The sequence below is a fragment of the Microplitis demolitor genome, chromosome 2 (assembly GCF_026212275.2).
Source record: "Microplitis demolitor isolate Queensland-Clemson2020A chromosome 2, iyMicDemo2.1a, whole genome shotgun sequence".
NCBI classification, from domain to species: Eukaryota; Metazoa; Arthropoda; class Insecta; order Hymenoptera; family Braconidae; genus Microplitis; species Microplitis demolitor.
The window spans coordinates 333,326-356,683 of record NC_068546.1 but is presented as its reverse complement, the minus strand read 5'-3'; the positions used below and the strand labels follow the sequence as shown (position 1 = coordinate 356,683).

At 31.0% G+C, this 23,358-nt stretch overlaps 2 protein-coding genes across 17 annotated transcripts in view; one reads left to right on the top strand and one right to left on the bottom strand.

The window, feature by feature from the left end:
- Window positions 1-400: 400 nt before the first annotated feature.
- LOC103580271 (protein gooseberry) lies at window positions 401-6,687 on the top strand. The gene is made up of 5 exons (XM_008561961.1): window positions 401-703; window positions 2,078-2,216; window positions 3,228-3,523; window positions 5,702-6,121; window positions 6,203-6,687. The coding sequence occupies exons 1-5, from the start codon at window positions 643-645 to the stop codon at window positions 6,685-6,687; spliced, it is 1,401 nt and encodes a 466-aa protein (XP_008560183.1). The 5' UTR covers window positions 401-642.
- Window positions 6,688-11,435: 4,748 nt separating this feature from the next.
- LOC103580266 (potassium voltage-gated channel subfamily H member 6) overlaps window positions 11,436-23,358 on the bottom strand; it is a 61,225-nt gene continuing 49,302 nt past the window's right edge. For 6 of the 16 annotated variants that reach the window (XM_053743154.1, XM_053743153.1, XM_053743148.1 and 3 more), the window contains 12 exons: window positions 21,942-22,096; window positions 21,700-21,820; window positions 20,438-20,558; window positions 19,243-19,552; window positions 18,826-19,162; window positions 17,281-17,474; window positions 17,083-17,207; window positions 16,005-16,103; window positions 15,578-15,733; window positions 14,315-14,660; window positions 12,019-12,273; window positions 11,436-11,896 (listed from right to left, as the gene is read on the bottom strand). In XM_053743154.1, the coding sequence (XP_053599129.1) occupies window positions 11,572-11,896; window positions 12,019-12,273; window positions 14,315-14,660; window positions 15,578-15,733; window positions 16,005-16,103; window positions 17,083-17,207; window positions 17,281-17,474; window positions 18,826-19,162; window positions 19,243-19,552; window positions 20,438-20,558; window positions 21,700-21,820; window positions 21,942-22,096 (2,544 nt within the window). In that variant the 3' untranslated portion in view covers window positions 11,436-11,571. The other 10 variants (XM_053743151.1, XM_053743152.1, XM_053743150.1 and 7 more) reach the window with 10 other exon arrangements.

The following is a 23,358-nucleotide window of genomic DNA, read 5'->3' as shown; positions in this document are numbered from 1 at the left end:
CCTAATGCCCCCCTTTTTCCTTTTTTTTCAGGAAATAGATGAAAATAATCCTTTTTTAAGCCTTCTAATAAGGACTCTTCTAATCCCGAAAATTCCCTGATAGATTAAGAGCATCAGTAGCAGATTTCATAACAGTGATCAAAATCGACTGATAGCTGAGCTATCATTCAGTCAGCCCGAAGGCGTGACCTGTGCACACTGGCCGCTGATTGGTCACAATTTCCAGGTAACCTGCTAAATCTCCCCACCACCTGGGGCAAACCATCGCCGACGAATGACTAGCGCTTTTACTTACACTTTAAGTGCTGGCAGCATCTGAGGTCCTAAAGAATGTGGGCGGGCCTTCAAGGTTGGTTTAACTCGGGATCCTAAACCTCAACTGTTCAGTCGATGTCGAGATCTAACGCCGATCGATCGCACAGTTTGAGCCACCATCGAAATTTTACCAACTGGTATCTTAAGTTCATAGACTCTTATCGCGCAGTGATTGTATTTGTGAACTCCTGGTTGTGTGTTTTAGATACTATACTAATTAGTTAATACTTAGTTTTTTTTTTACTTGTTCAGTGTTTGATTTTTTTTTTTTTATTTTTTTCTGGTTTAATTCCGAGTGTTGTGGAAATTAAGTATCCGCAACTTGAGATGACGGTTACGACAAACTATTCTATGATGAGACCATGTTTTACTGGATATTCTTATCAAGGTATGAATATATATATATATACTTTTTTGAGGGAAAAAATTTTAATCCTAAAATGAACTGATGTAATACTACAGAGATAATTTTTGATAAAAGTTACTCTACAATTTGGACTGAACCTGGCCCAAAAACAAAGAAATTTTTTATTTAAAAATTATTTGATATCATGTTTTTTTTTTACGACGATTGAACCTAGTTTTGCTATGATACGTATAATAACTGTCTAATAATTTTTTGATTTTTTTTAAAACCTATAAGTTTTAAAAAAAAATTATTTGAAAAAATTGCACTTATAGATTCTTCAATTTTCTACACGTGCATATTTTTAGTTTTTTTTTTTTTTAAATTCGAAAATTTTAAATTGTCTGTTATCATCAAAATTGGTGAACTGAGGTCCGATAATTTTTGGATTTTTTTTTAAACAATAAATAATAAAAAAAAAAAAAATTTCAAAAAATTGCACTTATAGTCTTTTAAATTTCCTACATGTGCATTTTTTTATTTTTTACTATTTTTATAATTTAAGTTGTTGAGGAAAAATCCGAAAATTTCAAATTGTTTGTTAATTTCCAAATCATTCAAAAACGTGTTTTCTCCCCATTAATAAGTAAAATTTATCATAATTTCCCATGCATGCGTTCAAAAAATTTCATTTTCGATGCACAGGTGAAATTTTTATTTTTCAAGGCAGACACCAAATATTCAGCCATAGAAATTTATGTAGGCTGCTACAATATGAATTTAAGAGTTGAGGGTAAATTTTTTTTTTCGTCCTTGGGAAAAACTCGGGAATATCCCAAAATATTATGAAACATCTGGGGAAATTTTGCAACATAAATACTTGAGATCTTATTAACGTCATAAATCTCACAAATGGTTTTTGGGCCCATCCCCTTTTTTTTTCTTCACTTCACATAGAAGCTCTATACTATTTCAAATAAGGATTTAAGAATTCTACTTTGTCTTAGGGGTCAAAATTTGTTATATATATATATATATATATATATATAAGTATGTATATAAAGGAATTATATATTGAAAGCCGACTACGTAATTAGCAATTCTAGGGATTCATTACTTAAGATCTTTAAGCAAACAGAAATGGAAATTATACCTGAGCTTAAGGGTCAAATGTAAACTAACGTTAGGTCAAGATAAGAAGACAAATAAAATAAACATGGGCAGTTTATTGGGGGTCATATTTCAAGAAAATTTTCTTTTGTACGTTTGCTCAGTGAGTTGGGGATGAATGTGTTGGGTTGAGCCTAAAATTTTCTTGTTCATTATCTTGGGTCAGGAACGGACGAGAGCTCATTACTGCAATTAGCATGAGATGTCAATTAATTTTTAATAACATAGATGTTGTTTGTGATTCAGATCTTGGATCAATACCAGGACAGGGAAGAGTTAATCAATTGGGTGGTGTTTTTATTAATGGAAGGCCGTTGCCGGGATCGGTGAGGATGAAGATTGTCCAGTTGGCAGCATCCGGAGTCCGACCTTGTAATATATCAAGGTAAATAATTATTTTTGCTTTTTTTTTAATTGCTATGGAAAATTAGAAAAATTTACTCTGAGGTAAAATGGGCCATGAGCAGTTTCCTAGGTTTTTTATTTCACAGTCTGAAATTAATGAATAAAAAAAAATTGAAGCCCTTAAATATGATTTTAAATGGCCGCTGAAATAAAATAAAATTAGCCGTGAAAAAAATTATTTTATTAAATTAATTGTTAATTTTAACGGACGGAAAATATGTGGTTATTATCGATGATATATATGCCAGATAAATTTGTAGATAATTAAATTAAAAAGTTAAAAAATATTTAAATTATTTATTTATTTGTATTTTATTTAAAAATAATGGTAACTTTTAAAATTTTTAATTTATCAGTTCGTTCCTTGAGATATTTTTTTTAGCCCAATTAATTATCGAAAAAATGTCCCTTTAATTTTTTAATGTAACTTTAAAAGTTGACCGAGGGCGGGAAATTTTATAATTATTTGTTATTTAAAATAAACTTTCACCCCCGTACGATTCAAAAAATATCTCAACTCTGACCCACAGATTTACTCAGCGGGCTTTTGTTCTAGATTATTTTCCGCCCGGCTGTTTTATCAGCAACCCCAGATAATTATTTAATTATTTAAATTAACATTCAGCGACTAAAAATATTTATTTGGTATTTTGAATCGCGATAAATTACCACCGAGCTTTTAAAATTATTCTTAAGGGCTTTTTTTACCTTGCTAAATAAATTTAACCAGCCTTCCAAATAAATATATAAATATATCGGCCATTTTATCTCAAATCAGACGGCTTGCAAAATTTTAACTTTTTTTAAATTTTCTTTAAAAAATAAAAAAATTTCCAAAATTCAAGATCTGCGATCTACATTCTAGATCTAAGATCTATAGATCCTCTTAAAAAGAAAAAAACCGACTTTAGATTTAAATAAATTTTTGTTTTGGAAAAAATGAAATTATTTTTATTATATATGTATATATATGAAAAATATATTTAAACAGACAGCTACGAGTCTCCCATGGATGTGTGTCAAAAATCCTGAACCGCTACCAAGAAACCGGTAGCATCCGACCCGGAGTAATCGGCGGCAGCAAGCCGCGAGTCGCTACTCCAGAAATCGAGAATCGAATAGAAGAATATAAACGTAAGAACCCTTCAATATTTTCTTACGAAGTCCGCGATCGTTTGGTCGAAGATGGTCTTTGCGATCGCACTACAGTTCCGAGTCTTTCAGCAATATCACGGCTTCTGCGCAACCGAGATCCCCAAGACGAGGGCGCCGTTAAATTACCCGACGGTAAGCATCAACTACTTTTTATTATTATTATTATTTATCATTATTAATTCGGGGATTTAGATCGAAAGGTGAATTAAGCGATCGCGATATGAAATTGCTGGTACTCGCAAAAGATGAACGGTTTGTGCCTGATGATGATCGAGTCTGTAATTTTCTCGCCGCTCGCCATGGGGAGTCTTTTCAATAGCTACCATTCTACACTTGATGTTATATTATTTATGGACGGAATTTCTTTATTGAGTTTTTATTATGATTTATACTTTGATCCTCACTTCCGTTAATTTTATTTTCTATCATCAATTTCCGTTGAGTCTACACTGAAAAATAATAATTTTTTTTTTCGCGCCAAAAAAACTTTTTTGAAAATTTAAATTTTTCGCACCAAAAAAACTTTTTTAAGAATTTAAATTTTTCGCGCCAAAAAAACTTTTCTAAGAATTTAAATTTTTCGCGCCAAAAAAACTTTTCTAAGGATTTAAATTTTTCGCGCCAAAAATCCTTTTTTTTTAAAGTCTGCATAGAAGTGGGAGAAAATGAAACGGGTTTTTATTGATTAGAAAAAATATGGGTAAGTTGGTCATCCCAATAGTAACACCGAAAATTTTGTCTTGTTCTTTTAAAAAAAATTTTTGCATTACGAATTAAAAATAATTTTTTTGGCGGGAAAAAAATTTTTGAAAAATCGGCACAAAAATTGATAGGTAAAATGAACTTTTAAAAATTTTATAATTACCAGCAATGACTCTACCATTTATACTTAATTTATTTTACATAAATTTTAAAAATTTTTCCACAAAATCAAAATTTTTTTTTTTTAATTTTTATATGCGCGTTTATTTCACTTCTTCAAATTTTGGTAAAAATTAAAAAATGGCCGTACTAATCATCAGCAACTTATTCCGTTTTTTTGAGGCGGAATAGAAACATTTACATAAAAAAAAAATTTTTTTCGTTAAAAAAATGATATCTCATTTTACCCCCTCTTCTCTCCCCCATTTAAGCATCGGTTTGATTTTCCGCATTACGGTGTTGTGTTATAGCCGTGCACCCGTGAGTTAACCTACTGGTGTGTTAATAATATGTAATAGAGTGAAATCCTGATACGAGATGTGTAAAGACTAAAAGAAGACTATGACTTGTATCGCGGTTAAGATGAAAGACTCTCACGCGTTTTACCGTAAGCCGATAGCTCAGGGGATCGTTTGGCGGCAACCTTTGGCGCCTGGTTTTTTTTCTCTCGTGTTAAATATATCAATGAAAACAAAAACCTTGGTAAAAAAACAAACTTCATTAAGAAAAGTGACCCCAGTCGACGGGGGGCTGGGGGTGGGTTACAGATGGAAGTGGGGAGTAAAACAAATGGTAGAAAAAAATTTGTTGAGTTTTTTGTAAATTCATTTTTTGACGCCAGGGCAGTTTGTTTTTTTTTTTTTTTTGTGGGAAAAAATTTAACTGAAATAGACTGCGTGGAAAATTAATATTGTCGCGGGTCGTCAGGCGTCGGCGAACGATTAGACGCGCGTTTTTTTTTATGTGGTGGAATTTTTAGAAGAGTGGGAGGAGGGGGTATCCCAGTAGTTTTTTTTTCAAGTCGAGTTTTAAAAAAATTAAATTTTTTGAGGTAAAGTGGGAAATTCAAATAATTTTAAAAACAAAAAAAAAATTTCAAGGGAAATTTGAAAATATTACTTAAGTCTGGGGTAAGTTGGGACACGAGAGCATTTTGAAAATAAAAAAAATGACGTGTTGTAACTTTTAGAAGAAAGTGGGGTAAAATGGGATATCTCAAAAATTTGATTTTTTTTTTTCAAGTCGAATTTCAAAAAAATTCAAATTTTAGGGGAAAGTTGAAACTCAAATAATTTTGAAAATACAAAACTAAATTTTAAGGGAAATTTTAAAGTATCACTAGTTTCTGGGGTAAGATGGGACACTTAAAAAATTTTTGCGATAAACCCGGAAATTCAAATAATTTTGAAAATAAAAAAAATTGTGTCTGTAATTTTACAAGTGGGGTAAAATGGGACATTTAAAAAATTTGATAAAATTTCACGCAATACAAATTACTGGGGTAAGTTAGGACACAAAAAAATTTAAAAAAAATCCCGCGACTCCTTCGAATTTATTAAAAATAAATAATTAAATGAAACTAAGTAAAAAATAATAATAATTTAATAGGTAAGACAAGTTCAGGATCTGACTGCGAAAGCGAACCAGGAATTCCACTGAAACGTAAGCAGCGGCGTAGCCGAACAACTTTTACAGCGCAACAATTAGATGAACTTGAGCGAGCATTCGACCGAACTCAGTACCCGGATATTTACACCCGCGAAGAGTTGGCTCAGAGGACCAAGTTAACAGAAGCGAGGATCCAGGTCTGGTTCAGCAACCGCCGGGCGAGACTGCGTAAGCAAAACGCGTCTGAAAGCTCTGGTTACATGGCCTCCACTTATCCAGCCAACAGCTCTTACATCCTGCATCCAACAGCATCTTCAGGTCACTCCGCAGCTACCGCTGCTGCCACAGCAGTCGCGAGTCTCCCGAGTCATCCAATGCAGACTCACGGTCAAGAATCCGCGTTTACTTCTTCTGCCCAAGGTAAGGATCCATTCCTTCAAATAAGATAAAATTTTTCCATACTAGACTAGTTGATTACCAGGAACTGAACTCATTTTTCAGATCTATACCCAGCGCATTCTTACCCAACACTTCTGACCCCCGGATCATCAGGCCATCAGCATCACCAGCAGCCGTACCAGCAGAGTCACCACCATCAGCTGCCACCAACTCCCAATTCCCTCAACATGATGCCGGACCAGTTGTCGTCTTCCACTGATTTGTCCATCGGCTCGGTCTCTCCCATTCACCAGCACCCGCATTCTCATCCTCACCCTCACCCTCATCCCCTTCATCATGACCCTCATTCTCAGCATCAACACCAGAGGCTCCAGGTTCAGATTCAAAGCCAGACTCAGGCTCAGACTCAGACTCATCCCCCGCAGCCGAGTCAGGGCGAGTCTCCACCAGCTTGGAATCTTCCCATCAACGCTCCTCGTCACAGTCCTCCAGCTCTACAGCATCCTTACCATCATCATCATCAATCTTTTGCTGGCTATCCGCCGAATAGTTTCCAGCAGTCACCTGGAGCTTACTGGTACTCATAGCGAATTTAGTTTTAATTATTTATTTACTTTTTTTTTTTTTTAATGTAAATTTGGATAATTTTAGATTTATTATTATTATTATTATTTTATAATTAAATACCAAATTGTGTGTATAAATATGTGTAACATAGACTTATATATTTACCAAATATTACTATAAATTGTAAAAAAAAAAAAATTGTAAAAAAAAAAAATTGTAAAAAAAAAAAAATTGTAATTAATAATTAGTAATTTAGAAAATATTTTTAGAAATAATTATTTTTTACTGTAATCTTGGTAATTTATGTATGGAGTTATAAATAAAAAAAAACGTTAAAAAAATATGGAGGTTTCATTTTTTGTAGAAGATGAGGTGAGATGAAATTTTTTTGGGAAATTTTGTACATTTTCTTGAATCTTTGGAGTAAAAGGAGATTGGAGCTCGGAGTGAAAAAAAGAAAAATTTTAATTGATAAGGAGAAGGGAAAAATGAGATCCGTGGGAATTTGAAATTTTTTTTGATATTTTTTTTTTTTTTTATTATTTTTTAATTTTTAGATTGAGGGAAATTTAAAAAACTTACGGTTATTTTTCATGTGTCGGGATAAAAATTTAATTCTGGAATTTAAAAAATGAAATTTTAATTAACGTCAGAGATTTTCGTCAATTTATCACGTGAGTTTTCCAATATTTTCATTGATTTTCCTGAAAAAAATATTGACATATATGAAATCTACTTTGATCGCCGTAGATCTGGTAGGAGTTGCCATCAAATAACTTTTTGATAAGTCAGATTTCTGCAGAAGTACCCCGGGTAAAAATAATCGGTCGAAAATTTTCAAAAAAGACTAAATTTGGCCGAAATTTTCTTACTCTTAATAATAAACAAACCGAAAATTACCCGATAACTTTAGTCAGTATATTTTCCGCTATACTATTTTATTTTTTAATCGTAAAAATATCAAGTATCCATATAAAATAGAAAATTTCGGGTTTCCGACCAAATTTCGGTTTTGTGTTTAAACTTGAGTCTTTTGCCGGTCGAGAAAAAATTTCATTAATATTTCAGCTCGACAATCTTTCACTTGGGATATTTATATATATGTATATATTAATAAAAATTAATAAAAAGATATTCAATTAAATTTAATAATGTTTTATTTCATTGCGGAATTTTTTTTTTCAGTTAAAATTTTTTTTTTAACGTCATACAATATAAATCAGTGCGCTCATTCGTGTAATATATAATAACAATTACAATGAAATATTAAACATGCATATATATATATATATATATATATATATATATATATATATATATATATATATATATATATGTGTATATATATCTATATTGCATGGTTTCAAATATATATGAGTGTTATTTAATTTGAATAAATTTTTTTTTATATATATATGTATATGTATATTGTAATTTATATCATGTATATTTGATATATTTAAACATTAATATATATACATATGTATATAAATATATAACGGCGCGGAACGTGTGTTACTTCTTAAATTGTTTTTGCAGATATTTACAAATATCGATATATCGACATATCGAGACGTTAACGATAACGTCATTGGCAAAAAAAAAGTATATATTCAGATAGAAAATTGAATACCCTTTCAAGTGAGTACCAACATGCCATATTTATTTTACATAATTTTTATGATATATGTTCATACATATAAATATATACATATATATATAATATAATTCAAAATAAATATGGCATGTGGGTACTCATTTGAAAGAGCATCGAATCCTCTATATATTTATACAATCAAACATATATATATATATATATATATATATATATGTTTTAGTAAACCAGAAAAATCCTTTAAATGTATGAAAATTTTTTCATCACAAAACCAAATTAAAAATGCGGGTGAGCATTCATTAAAAAAAAATAATTTTTAAATTTAATGATAAAGTTGAACATATATCAAATTTTCGATTAATTTACGGACATTAATTAATTAATTAATTATCATAAAATTGTATTAATTTATTTTTCTGATAAAGCTTTCATTGATACTAAAATACTTAGCAGTATAAATATTAAACATGGCGGATATTTAAATCTCATAAAGAATTTAAACGAAGACATAAATAAAAATTTAATTATTTATTTATTTAAATTTATTAGTCATATATTTAATTATTTAAATTCGCTGTTTAATAAAATATTTAGGTAAATAATAACCATTATTATAATTATGAAACACTTTGGTAATTATTTTTGTTGATAAAAAATAAAAATAAAGTGAGACTGAGAGTACTCGTAAATATTGCTTGAGTGCGAAGGCTGTTCAATGATTGAAAACGGATTTAATTTAAATTATTAATTAACCATTAATTAACTAATTACTTTCTATTATTAAATCTACATTAGCACCAATACTAGAATTGTAAAATAAAATTAAATGAAATAAAAATCCATTTTCAATTATCAAAATTATTCTCAAATCATTCATGTACATCTACTAATTACAATACGTTTTTAATAATTTATAATTAATAATTTATTTCACTAATTATAGTACATAATTACTAAATTCTTCTACTAACTTTTCGCCATATAGAAGAGGGGCGCAAAATGAGTAAAATAAAATTGACTTTTTTTTGGGGCTAAAAAAATTAATGACCCATTTTATCCCAACTTTCAAATTTCCGAAAAATTCTAAGAATTTATTTTATTTTTATATTTATTAATATATGAACTAATGCCCATTTTACCCCAATTTTGAAAAAAAAACTTCGTGGCCCATTATACCCCAAATTTTTAGTTTATGAAAAATTTTCAAAATTCATTTTATATATATATATATATATATATATATATATATATATATATATATATACATACTTTTATATAAATATGAACTGATGTCCATTTTACCTCACAATTGGAAAATTTAGTGGCCCATTTTACCCCCAACTAATCCAAATTTTGAAAAAAAACTTAATGGCCCATCTTACCCCAAAATTTTGATTTATCAAAATATTTCGAAATTTATGTATTTTCTACATATATTTGAAACTATATATTTATATATACTATTGCCAATTTTTTACAAATTTTGAAAAAAAACTTAATGGCCCATCTTACCCCAAAATTCCGATTTATCAAAATATCTCGAAATACATTTTTTTTCTACATACATTTGAACCTATATATATATATATATATGAACTAATCCAAATTTTTACCAAATTTGGAAAAAAAACTTAATGGCCCATCTTACCCCAAAATTTTGATTTTTCAAAATATCTTGCAATTCATGTTCTTTCTACATATATTTGAACCTATATATATATATATGAACTAATCCAAATTTTTACCAAATTTTGAAAAAAAAAAAATGGCCCATCTTACCCCAAAATTTTGATTTTTCAAAATATCTTGCAATTCATGTTCTTTCTACATATATTTGAACCTATATATATATATATGAACTAATCCAAATTTTTACCAAATTTTGAAAAAAAAAAAATGGCCCATCTTACCCCAAAATTCTGATTTATCAAAATATCTCGAAATTCCTGTGATTAAAACAGATAGATATTTTATCTCAATAAAAACTAATGGCCCACTTTACCCTCAGTGAAAAAAAGCGGGCCATTTTACCCCAAAATCAAAATTTCAAACTAAAAATCAGCGGCTCATTTTGCGGCCCCCCAATATTCAAAATTCGATACTTATAAAATAATTATTTTTGTTTTTTAAACTGCGGCTATACTTCGTGTGCATTAAAATCTAAATTTCAATAATAATATCAATAATGATAATAATTTATTACATAATACAATACAAATACTGAGCAAATTAACATACACCTCAACATCTTATTTATTGAATATATCATTTTCTATATTACATCAAATTTAATAATCATACCAATAATAATAATAATAATAATTATATTAATAATAATTAATCAATATATTTAATATTTTAAAAAAAGCGTAAAGAACAAGTGAAGACAAAGAGAGATCGGTACGCGTGATAATTTTTTTGTTTATTTTTCGTTTCTTGTATAAAATTTAATAACATTTATAATTATTATTATTTTAATTAAGTTTTGACTTAATCGTCGCACAGCTAAAATCGAATTTAAATAATCGATAATATAAATTTCATTCGTATCTCACACTCGCTTATATTTAACAACAAAAAATTTAATTATTATATTTATAAATAAATACCTTAGTAAAATAAAATAACAATATTTATCAAAGCGCACTCATATCCATGCTCTCTTCATATATATTTATATATTTATTTAATTAACCAATCACTGATTGGTTAATAAAAAAAAACGTAACCTAGTTGTCAATAATGAAACATAACTTCGCGTCGAAAATGCTCTTGGCTGTGACTTATTTATTTTTTTTTTCTATTTTTAAATAATATGGACGTTTATTATTATTAAATACCATAAAGCTTCATATATATATATATATATATTTGAGTGCATGAAAGTATAGAAAATGTGATGCGCTTTCAAATGAGTACCCACAAGCCATATTTATTTTGAATTATTTTTTACATATATGTATATATTTTTATAGATAAATATATATATCTTGAAAAACATTTTAAATAAATATGGCATGTGGGTATTCATTTGAAAGCGTACCTAATCCTCTACACTTTTATGCAGTTAAATATATATATATATATATATATATATATATATATATATATATATATATTCAAAGTTTAATCATAAATAAATAAGAGCTTTTCGAAGATGAGATGCGATATAATTAAAAGCACAGCCAATGTGGTTACGACATAACATATGATATGTTTCTGCCGTATGTGGAATATTATTATTATTATTATTAATTATTATTGTTATCAATTATAAATAAACTGTCGCCTAACTACCATGATCCTGATCAAGTTCATCCAGAGATTCCAACCTGGCAATCGGGGCTTCGTTGATCGTGAACTCCCATGAAATTTCATCGCTGGGTTGTCGAGATGTTTCGGGCCGGGTGTCAGATGTCGCTGATGCTGAAGTCTGGGTCTGGGTCTGAGTCTGTAACTGCGACTGCGACTGCGCAAGTCTATCAGATTTCCCGTCTTTTCTCAAGTCACTTGATCTGGGTCGCTGAAGACTTCCGGTAGCGACAGTGACCGCTGGTATCGCGGTCCAGGGGTCGTCTGATTCTGGCTCTGATCTTTTGTTGAATGAACTGTAACTAAATCAGGTTAATTAGCTGGGCGTTAATGGAAGAATTGGTCGATTAATTGGTTGGTTGGTTGATTAATTGATTGATTAATTGATTTATCGGTGGGTTGGATTTAATGGAAATAAAAATACCCGGTTCTAAATTCCCCGCGTCTAAAGGCGGCAGGTTGACTGTGCCATCCATGAAGCTGGTGATGGTGATGGTGGGCTTGGGAAGTGATTGGCGGGCCAGTTAAATCGACGGGCTGACTCTGTGACCTCGTTGGGGCTGTACGGGAGCCGCCATTGAGGGCACTCTGCAGGGCAGTGGCGAGGGCTGATGTGTCTGATGTAAGAGTGAGTCGCGACGTTCCCGATGAGGTTGAGGTTGGATCGCGGGTTGGTGGCCTACCCGGACAAATCCATTATTCAACAATTAGTCTTCTTATTTTAGTGATGCTGGTTAATAATTGGCTGATTAAGCCGGTTTAATCTATGGTTTAGTTACTTAAGCAGCTGCCATTAGCCTTCAGTTACCCGAGCAAGCCGGTGACTTTATTTACAGTGGATGTGTATGCGCCACTAGGTTACAGATCTAGTTAAAGGTTGGGACATTCGGAGACTAGTTGGTTCGGGGTGAGCAGTTTTTGGTTCGTTTTGCTGATGGAAAGTCTATTGTTGACGTTATACAATCGGTATTTTTTATGTTTTTGGAATTTAAAATCGTGTAAAAAAGGTCGTAAGAGCGCATCCTAGTAAAATATACGCACTATTTTTTTTTTGACTAATTAATGTAGTTTTTAACTGGAAGTGTAAAAATTCAAAAATGCAAGTTTTTATCTATTTTTTTTTTTTGGTCCTTATGGCCCTTAGGACCTATTCTGAGTCCTAAGGGCCGATAAAAAGTTACAAAATTTTATTCATAAAACAATTTCAAAAAACTAGAGCAGAAAAGAAATTTACGACCTTTTATTTTACGCCCTTATAACTTCTGGCCCTTATCTCAAGCCCTAAAGGCGTATGAAAAAAAATTACTCATTCGTATTCATGTAAAAAAATTTTAAAAAAGTAAAATGGAAAAATATTTGAGGTCCTTATAATTCCCGGTCCTTATCCCGAGTCTTAAGGGCGTATGAATAAAATTAAAACTTTGAATTTCTAAAAAAATTTATTCCAAAACTAAAAACAGAAAAAAAATATTTTACGCCCTTATAATTTCTGGCCCTTATCTCAAGCCCTAAGAGCGTATGAAAAAATTACTTATTTATATTTATGAAAATTTTTGTCAAAAACTACATAAGGAAAAGAAATTTTACGCCCTTATAACTTCCGGTCCTTATCCCGTCGTAAGGGCGTATGAATAAAATTACAAACTTGCATTTCTAAAGAACTTTATCCAAAAACCAAAATAGAAAGAAAAATATTTTACGCCCTTATAACTCCCGGCCCTTATCTCTCGCCATAAGGGCAAAAAATATCAAAAACCCTATTTTATAAATTTCTATTCTAAAAAAAAAGTCTAACAATTTACCAAAAAAATTTCTAATGCGCCCTTACGGTCTCGAGCACCATAAGGGCCAATTATCTCTCGCATTACGATACCTAACCTTCAAATTCCAAAGGCTTCAAGCTTCAAAAACACTTTCCATACTCTTTTCCATCAGCAAAAATACCAAAACTCACTGACCTTAAATTATCCCGAATGTCCCATAAATATACTCATCTATAAAACAACGCCACCTGTCTCCGTAAAATATTAAAATCTCTAATCTACAATCTCCAGGTTCTCAAATTACCTCCATAAAATGACAGTAATAAACAATAATGACCTTAATGGTTCAATCGTCCCAGCGAGAGAATGAACTAAGCTTCCCCCACTTTTCCACGCATGCGCAGTTCAGAAATCGCCAGTAGTGGGGGTCGCCCGAAGTTCAGTCTCTCTCTAGACGAAGTTCGGTGATGAACATCAGGGAATCGATCGCTCTGGGTCTCGCGTGACCACGGAGATCGTTTAGAGGTTAAGGATCGATAAGAAAGGACAAATGGACATGGAGACACGTGACGCTGCTGTAAAACGAGCTGAAGAAGAATAGATTAATAGAGAGACATAAGTTCTCTTATATATTTATTATTAGTATACATGGTAAATAGTAAATAATAACAGTATTATTATTTATGTATTCAGTTGATTGTATGATCACGTCACCTTCGGATCTTGTCCAATTTTTCCAAAACAAAACGCGCCGAAATCAAATGCAACTGATCCAGGGATTTTGAAAGAAAGCTTTCGTTGATGGACAATAAGAAGAAATAAATCTATTACACTTTTTTTTCATGGGAGTACATGCGATTTAAAATAAATAAATTAAAAGAGTTAATTAACAATAGGGGAAGTGGATTTATCAGTGGCATTTAAATTGAATGGAAATAAATATGGGAAAAAAATTACCGGAAGAGACTGTGCGATGCACTGGACTGTATCTTGGCTCCGTTTCCGTTAGCGGATGAGGAACCGGGCAGAGACGAGGGCTGGGGTTCGCTGGCAGATCTTTGTGCTAATGCGGGTGCTCGGGATGATCTCACTGCGGTAATTGGCGCCGCTGGAGCTGTGCCAGGCATCATATCCGTGCTGGAACTGTCTTTTGATGTATCCAGTGTCTGCTGAAGCAGCGCCAAGATTAATCTTAGATCTCCTGCCATTGTTCGCTCTAGAGATGACACTTGACGCGACAGATCGTCGATGCGGATGTTTATGTCCTCTAGGGGTCGCCCCGGCCCGCTTTGGAACTCACCTGCTTTTGACAGAACTATTATTGGAATTTTTATTTTTAGATGGCGGGCAAACAGTCAATCAGAGTTACGTTCGCTGATAATTTTTTATTTTTGTTTGATAGGAAGGACGTGAGATAAAAGGTTTAAAATTGGAATTTGGGCGGGAAAATTTAAATTTAAAATTCAGAAATCGGATTATGAATTTTTGTGTTCAATTTTTGAGTCGATTTTGATGCGAATTTGAAGAAAGCAGAAATTTATGAACATTTTAAATTCATCGAATTATTCAAAAATTTATGAATAATTCCTGTCTCGAATATATATGTATAAATATATATATACATATTTGAGTACATATAAACATTGAGAATTTGACGCTCTTTCAATTGAGTACCCACATGCCATATTTATTTTTAATTATTTTTTATACATTTATATTTTCATAGATAATATATTAAAAAATATGTTAAATAAATATTGCATGTTGGTACTCATTTTAAAGGACATTTAACTTGCTATCTAATGCACTATATATATATATATATATATATATATATATATATATATATATATATATATATATATATATTTGATTGCAGAAAAGTATAGAGAATTAGGTGGGCTGTCAAATGAGTACCCACATGCCGTATTTATAATGAGATATTTTATATATATATTTATATATTTTTCTAGAGAAATATATACATAAAAAAAAATATATTAAATAAATATGGCATGTCGGTACTCATTTTAAAGCGCATTCAATTTCCTATCTTATGCACTATATATTTATATAAATTTTTTTTTTGAATTGCGTAATGAGAGGTATTACCCCATACATATATTTCTCAAAAAAATCCACCATTAAAACAAAAGATTTAAATAACCGATTGACTGTCAATAAGAGCAACAGTAAAAAATGAACGACATTATTTCTAACCATGCGAATTTTGCTGAAGAAGCTGAAGCTGTTGCTGAGGTGGTGATGGTGTTGTGTAATGACTAGATGGATTTGAAACCGGTTGAATAATATTACAGTGACTGGTATCACCATTGGTCGAACTTTTGCGTGGCGGCCTGGTCAATGGTGTGGTCACTGTGATTAAAAAAAAAAAAACAATGAATAAATAAGTAAGTAAATGAGTTGACGTCAGTCTCATATATAAGTTAGTATTTTATTTTGATAAATGATTTAGCTGACTGCCGGTCGGCAGATTCAGACAAGGCGTGCATGTGCTGACGTTGACGGTGCTGCCCAATAAATTAACTCATCGTTCTTTTGTTAAGTTACTTATCAATGTTTTTTTTTTTTTCTAATTATTTATAGATAATTGTCTGTTGTTGTTGTTAATGAACATACTGCTTACCTTGTTTAGCTAAGTAGTCGTGACTCGTTAGCGGCTGCAGGTGGATCTTAGTGTGCTGTCGAAGGTCCGGTATGCTGCGCTTGAGGTGGGTTAGCATGCCTGAACAACCAGGTTTTATAGGCGTTAAACCGACTTTGAGTCGTACTCAAACGTGGGTAATTTTTTTTTTTATAATAATTAATTAATTAATTTTGTGCACCAGGGAATTTTTTTTTTATTTTATTTTTTGTAATTAATTTAATTAATTATTTCTTTTACATGGTTGCAAGTTATTAATTATGAGAAAGTCATTAATTTGAGGAAATTTTTTTTAATCAATTCTGTTGTCTTCAAAATTTATTTAGGTGACCCATTTTACCCTTCTATATAATTTTTCAAAAAATCCGGACGGAAATGAATGAAAAATAAAATTCAATTTAAATTTTCAGATAAAAAAATTTTTGTGCGGCCCATCTTACCCCTTTGTATAATTTCCCCTCCCCAATTCTTTTTTTCACAAACATATATTATATATATTAATAAATATTCAAGTATATGAAGAAATTTTCCGGGCAATAAAAAAAATTCCACCGGGAATAAATTAAAATTAATGAATTAATTTAATTAATTACTTAGCAACCCTGATTGATGATAAAATGACAGATTATGTTAACACGCAAAGCGCGAAACGTTTAATATTTTTGTAAACCGTTTTTTACTTACGTGTAAAGTTGAAATTAACGCGAAAAAGCGATAAATGATTGTGTGTATGTGTTATGTTTTTAAATAATTAACGTCTTACTCATAAATTCATAAAATGTAGTAACAGTAAAAAAAAAAAAAAAAAAAAAACTTAAAGGATGGGATGATTGCTAAAGATCGCAGAGCATCCACGCTAGCTTTTAAAAAGTTATAAAATAAATATACCGACTTTAAAGTCGTGCTTAACTCTGAATTAACACACTATCGTGCAAGGAACTTGCAAAGTAAATAGTAAATAAATATTTATATTTTTTTTTTTTTTTTTTTTTTTTTTTATAAATTAATGGAGTAGGAAAGTAAAAAAAATTTATGAAAAAATATCAGATTAATATTTTACCGGTAATGGAGTTTAGGGTCGAGCTTCGTTGCTTGGGTTCATCGAACTCGAGGTTCATTGGAGTGACATCTTGACCCGCTTTGTCGGTACTGAACTCCAGGATCCCATGGCCACTTGACTTGTCGCTAAAAAAGTGTTGCCAGGTTAGCTTTTTTTTTTTTTTTGCATTTGGAGAAGAAACGGGAGTTGAGTACTTACTAGTCGTCGGGGTCGTCTTGGAACGAGTTCTGACGACCTGTCGGCACTAGGTGAGTGTTTGGTGCACCGATTACACCTGGTCCAAATCGATAACGTGGTGGACGGAACGCAAATCTTCGAGTGTCTCCATCTACGTCTGTTGGAGTGCTCACAGGAAATCGCGCTGATATCGGATCAACTCCTGCTTGCTCATCCTTAATAATTTTACATATTTTATTATGAGATCGGGAGTCAATTTTGAATGGTTATGATAATTTTTAAGATGGTTTTTTATAGTGAACGCATAGTTAATGACTTTTTTGAGGTTATTTTTTATGAACTGAAAAGTTGGTGATTTTAGTGGCGGCAATTTTAAATGAACCCCAAATCAGGGGAATTTTTGGTCAAGTTGATTTTTTTATGGGGCCTGAACTCGGTAATTTTGGTGAATCAGGATTTTTACGGTAATTTTTATCGCAGTTATTTATGACAGGCCCAAACTCGAATTTTTTTGTTATGGTTATTTTACATGGGTTCAAAATTGAATGATTTTAGTGACGGTAATTTTTGTCACGGTTATTTTCAGTGGACCTGAAGTAAGAGTTTTTTTATCAAATTTTTATTTAACGGGCCCGAAATTTAATAATTTTCGTGACGGTAATTTATATTTCGGTTATTTTCAATGGGCTCTAAGTCAGGGAATTTTCCTTTACAGTTATTTTTATCGTGGTTAGTTATGACAGACCCAAACTCGAATTTTCTGTCACAATTTTCTACGGGCCCAAAATGAGATGATTGAATTGACGGTAATTTTGTCGCGGTAATTTTTTATGGGTCCCAATCAGGTAATTTTTCTTTCGGTTATTTCTGCCAGGCCCAAATTTTTTTTTTTTTCACGGCCTTATTTAACGGGGCCGAATTCGGTAATTTTTGTCATGGCTATTTTCAATGGGCCCTGAGTCAGAGACTATTTTTTACAGTTACTTTTGACAGACCCAAATTTAAAGTTTTTTTATTAGTTTTATTTAACGGGGCCCGAATTCGTTAATTTTTTCCCGATTATTTTCAATGGGCCTTAAGTCAGAAAATTTTTCTCACGATTATTTTTTTCTGACCCCAATTCGGATTTTCTCTATCGCGGCCTTATTTAAAGGGCCCGAATTCGGTAATTTTTGCCGTGGTTATTTTAAATGGACCTTAAATTAGAATTTTTCTCGCGGTTATTTTTGACTGACCCAAATTTGATTTTTGTCATCGCGGCCTTATTCAACGGGCCCAAATTCGTTAATTTTTGTGACAGTCACGCGGCTCCAGTTCCCGCAATTATTCAATTTTTTTTTGTAAAACCATTTTGACATTTCCGCTAAGAATTTTCCGTTAATTTTCGACGAACCTCAAACTGGTTGATTTTTCGACGTTCATTTCTAACCTAAACCTAACTTACGCATGTCGGCCATTTTGTCGCTGTCATTCACGGCGGCCATTTTGCTTTTACTATCCAGCTCCCAAACTTACATTGAAAAAAATTTCTCTACAAAGTCGCAAATAAAAAAAAAATGAACTTACATCTCTCATATTAAAAGTAATCTCCAAATTTTCAATAAAATGTTGATGAAACTCCGGATAGAGCGCTAAGACATCTAGAAGATCATCTCGATGTATTTTATGTAAATCACAGTAAGTAAGTGCCCGTACATTGCAGGAAGACTTTCCAACAGTAGGATGCTCGCAGGGATTTTCCCCAAATATGTCCGGGGGATTAAGAATCGCCATAACGATGTCATTCTTAAGTATCTCAATGCTGCCGCGCGATATAAAGTAGAGCGAGGTAAGGACGTCTCCACGATGGACCAGCGTATCCCCAGGCGGAGCGTGGGTTGTTTTGAACTTGAGCGAAAGAGCCCTAAAAAGTTAACGTTTAAGTACAACAAAGCCTTGTTTAAAGTTTTGAATTTACTGCCACCTCCAGCAATTTTTTTCTACCTCAGGCAACCGGGGCTGGCCTTTTCGAAAGCTTTGCAGTTGTTGAGAAGTTGCCGGTTCAGATGAAGACAAATATCTGCCTGAAGGCACTCGGGGAACCCTTTCAAGACGCTATTCATATCAATACCGTTGGTGTAAGTCCAAGCGTGTTGGAAATATTCTTCCAGTCGCTGTCTCAGTGGGTTCGGGATTTGATGGAAACGAATGAATTCACGGACACGCAGCATCTGCGTGTGATATCGTGCAGTTCCGCTGTACAGTCGTTGGATTATTGCTGATACGTTTCCGAAAATACTCGCGTACATAAGGGCTGTAAGAAAATATTCGATATTGATAATTTGATAGGATTAAAAGTTGGCTTGATTTGAAAAAAAAAAAAAAAAAATAATAGAGATGAATTTTTTTTTAAAATGGGAAAAAAAATTGATGACTTCACAATTTATAATTTTCGGATTATGTTTTTTGAAAAATTAATTATGAAAATGAAAAACTGAAAAAATGCACTTGTAGAAAATTTTAAAAATTACAGGTGCGATTTTTTCAAATATTTTTTTGACTAAAATTTAAAAAAAAATTCAAAATTTAAAAAAAAAGCGGGAAATTTTTTTTAAAATGGGAGAGAAAAAATTTAACAGATTTCAAGTCAGGATTTTTTCAATTATTTTTAGGTCAAATTTTTCAAATTCAAAAAAATTGTGAAAATAAAAAAAAATTGATTTTAATTTTCGTGACCTAAAATAGAGCGGCGGCTTTGAAATAATTAGCAGGAATTTTTCTGAAAAATGAAAAAAAAAATCAACTCGACTGTATATAAAAAGTATTTATGTTAATTAGCACTTCTCTAATTATAGATTGCTCTGTTTTGATCTATCTAATGAAGTCTATTTACCCAAAGTAATAAATAGCATAACTTTCTACTGATATTTGAACCCTATTTACAAACAGAACTTTGAAGATCGTGTAAAAATTAACTTTAAACTCACAGAAATTTCATTTAGTTTATTGACTTTAAGAACTTCTTCAAAACTTTTATCGAATTCAAATAAATATTTGGTTAGCTGACATAGTTTTCAACTCTACCGATACTTTTTATACAATTACCTTATGCTCCATTAAAAGAAACCGAATTGCGGTTTAAAAAACCCACTGATTCCATCTAAAATCGTATTTTTTTTTTTTGTAAAAGTAAACTTACATCCAATTAACATCACGATGATTGTAAAAATTTTTTCGGTATCCGTATTGGGTGCGACGTTTCCAAAACCTACTGACGTAAGACTGCTGAAGGTGAAGTATAATGCAGTTATGTAACGGCTCTGTAATGAACATAAGTATGAGTATAAATTAGGGTGTCATTTTCGGGCAACTTTTTTTTTCAACGCACTGCTGGCTTCTATACTTGCAGAAAGGTAAAATAAATGCCTGTTAAATGCAGGAAATCAAACGCTCTACAAAAAAAGTTTCTTATCATTTTTTGATAAATCGATCTGTTTAAAAGTTACTGGAGCTTGCAGTCAAATTTATAATAAATTTTGAGATCTTTTTACTTTCCCGGCGAAACTATCAGACTTATCACAAAATGTTATAGGACCTTTTTTGTAGACAATTTTATTCCCTACAAATCATCTCTGATAAAGTTTTTTCAAATTTTGCATAACTTGATAGTTATTTTAATTTTAATGCCAAGTTCTTAAATAATAGTGTTTTGATTAATTTTAAAAGCTTGACATTAAAATGAAAATAACTCGAAAATAATGTGAAATTCGAAAAAAATTTATTGATAATAATTTGTAGGAAATAAAATTGTCCACAAAAAAGGTCCTATAACATTTTGTGATAAGCCTGATAGTTTCGCTGGAAAAGTAAAAAAATCCGAAAATTTATTATAAATTTGGCTATGAGCTCCAATAACTTTTGAACAGATGAATTTATCAAAAAATGATAAGAGATTTTTTTTGTAGACCGTTTAATTTCCTACAAAATTACATGCTGAACTCATCTATACAATGAGCCATTGCCGGTATAAAATTCCAAACTTGAAATTTTTTTTTTCATATTATTTAAATGGGAAATAGAAAATCGCAATAAGTCGCATCTTATTCTACTTTCCTGCAAGTATAAAAGCTAGTAGTGCGTTGAAAAAACAAGTTGCTCAAAAATGACACCCCCAAGAAAAAAAAAATCTGTCAATTTATACACTGAAAAAAATAATCAGTAGCAGCTACCTATTGGTAATCAGTAGCCGCTACCAATTATTTCGGTAACAGCTACTGAAATAATCAGTAGCGACTACCGTAAAAAAATTAGTAGCGGCTACACCGAAAAATAATCAGTAGCGGCCACTGAAAAATAATCGCGAGCCGCTACCAAAAAATAATCGGTAGTGGCTACCGATTGTCAATCAGTAGCTGTTACAGATTATTTTTTCCAGTGTAGTACGCATAGTAACTTATTTACCTTAATACTGGGTCCACCAGTATTATTGTGATAATAGAATTGATGAGTGTCATTTGCGAGTATATCGAGCCAGCCGACTTTACTTTTCAAAAGTGGCCTTTCAGCATTTCCAATAGCGTACCTGCAAAACAAGTTACTTGTTAGTATATATTTATATCGATTTCCGATTCCCTATTCAGTATTTAAGATCTCATGTCATTGGATACACATTGTTGTGTATTATTATTATTTATTATGTTTACCAAATGCAAGCCATCCAGTGAGCGATCAACGCAAACGTCGCCATAAGTAGCAGCAATACAGCGGCTCCGTATTCACTATATCGGTCTATTTTTCTTGCAACTCGGACTAAACGCAGTAACCGCGCAGTCTTGAGAAGCCCCATTAGAGTCGTTGTCTGAAAATAAACCGTACTTTTTTTTTTATTTAAGGCCATTGTCAACATACATATATTTATATATATTTCATATATATTTATAAAGAGGCATTTTGCTTCTGCTCACTCCTAAAATATCGTATTTCAGTGTTTCAGTGTTTTTGTGTGTCACGGAATGACAAGCGATTGATGTCAAAAATAAATAACTTTTTTTTTTTTTAATTTTTTTTTTGAGATTTGAATTTTAAGAACGTGCGAATAATTAATGAATTGATTTACTATTCGATTCAGAATTTTAATTTTGGAATAATTTGAAATTTTTATGAATTTTGAGTTTTTGAATTTTTTTGAAATTTTCGAATTATTCAAGTAGAATTTAAATTCCCGCTTCAAATTTTGATTATTATTTTTTTTATCTAAATTTTGATTGTTAAAAAAAAAAATTTCCAAAATTAATTATGAGTATTTCAAATTTTTGAATGATTCAAAAATTGCAAAATAGAAAAATTTTCAAATTATTCAAAATTGGTCAAATTTTAATCATTCATTGGATCAAAAAATCCAAAAACTTTCGAGCAATTTGAAAATTTCCAAATAATTCAAATATTTGTAAATTTGAATATTGACACATTCTTATCAAATTACCTATAATTAAAAGTGATAAATGTTTGATTAGTGAACACACAAATTTATCAAAGCATTTAATTGTCTACAAGCTAAAGTGTAATTTCAATAATGTGAATATTTATTTTGAATTTATTCTCCTCTCTGTAACTTGGAACGAATTTCAAATTTGAAAACAATAAGAGTTCTGTTTATTTTCATATATCTTTATATTTATATTATATATATGTGATATCAATCTTCATTATTTGAAATTGGCTAGATATTTTGGGTACATATATATTAAATAAGATACAATTGTAGTTTTATATAGTACGTTTTAATTTTGTGAAGGAAATAGGTCACGTGTTAAATTGGACTGGCAAACAATTATCAGTTTAACAAAAGTTTAATTAAATATATATATATATATATATATATATATATATATATATATATATATATATATATATATATATATAAATGAATTATTGGCAGATAAAGTTTTGTAAATAATAAATTTAAAGAAGCATTCTCATGAAATTGCTTAAGATACTGCTCATTTATTCTTCCGGCTTCTGTACATATACTAAATTTAACTATTCTGCCTTGAGCAAACTTCGAACTGTTGAACTTCGAAATTTGAGACGAATTTTCATTTTTCTTCAACATTTTATAAA

Bases quoted from the DNA above. Each gene is read 5' to 3' on its own strand.
- LOC103580271 (XM_008561961.1), top strand. From the start codon at position 643: ATGACGGTTACGACAAACTATTCTATGATGAGACCATGTTTTACTGGA. The intron at 704-2,077 runs GTATGAATATAT...TTTGTGATTCAG, and splicing joins TACTGGATATTCTTATCAAG to ATCTTGGATCAATACCAGGA. The intron at 6,122-6,202 runs GTAAGGATCCAT...CTCATTTTTCAG, and splicing joins GTTTACTTCTTCTGCCCAAG to ATCTATACCCAGCGCATTCT.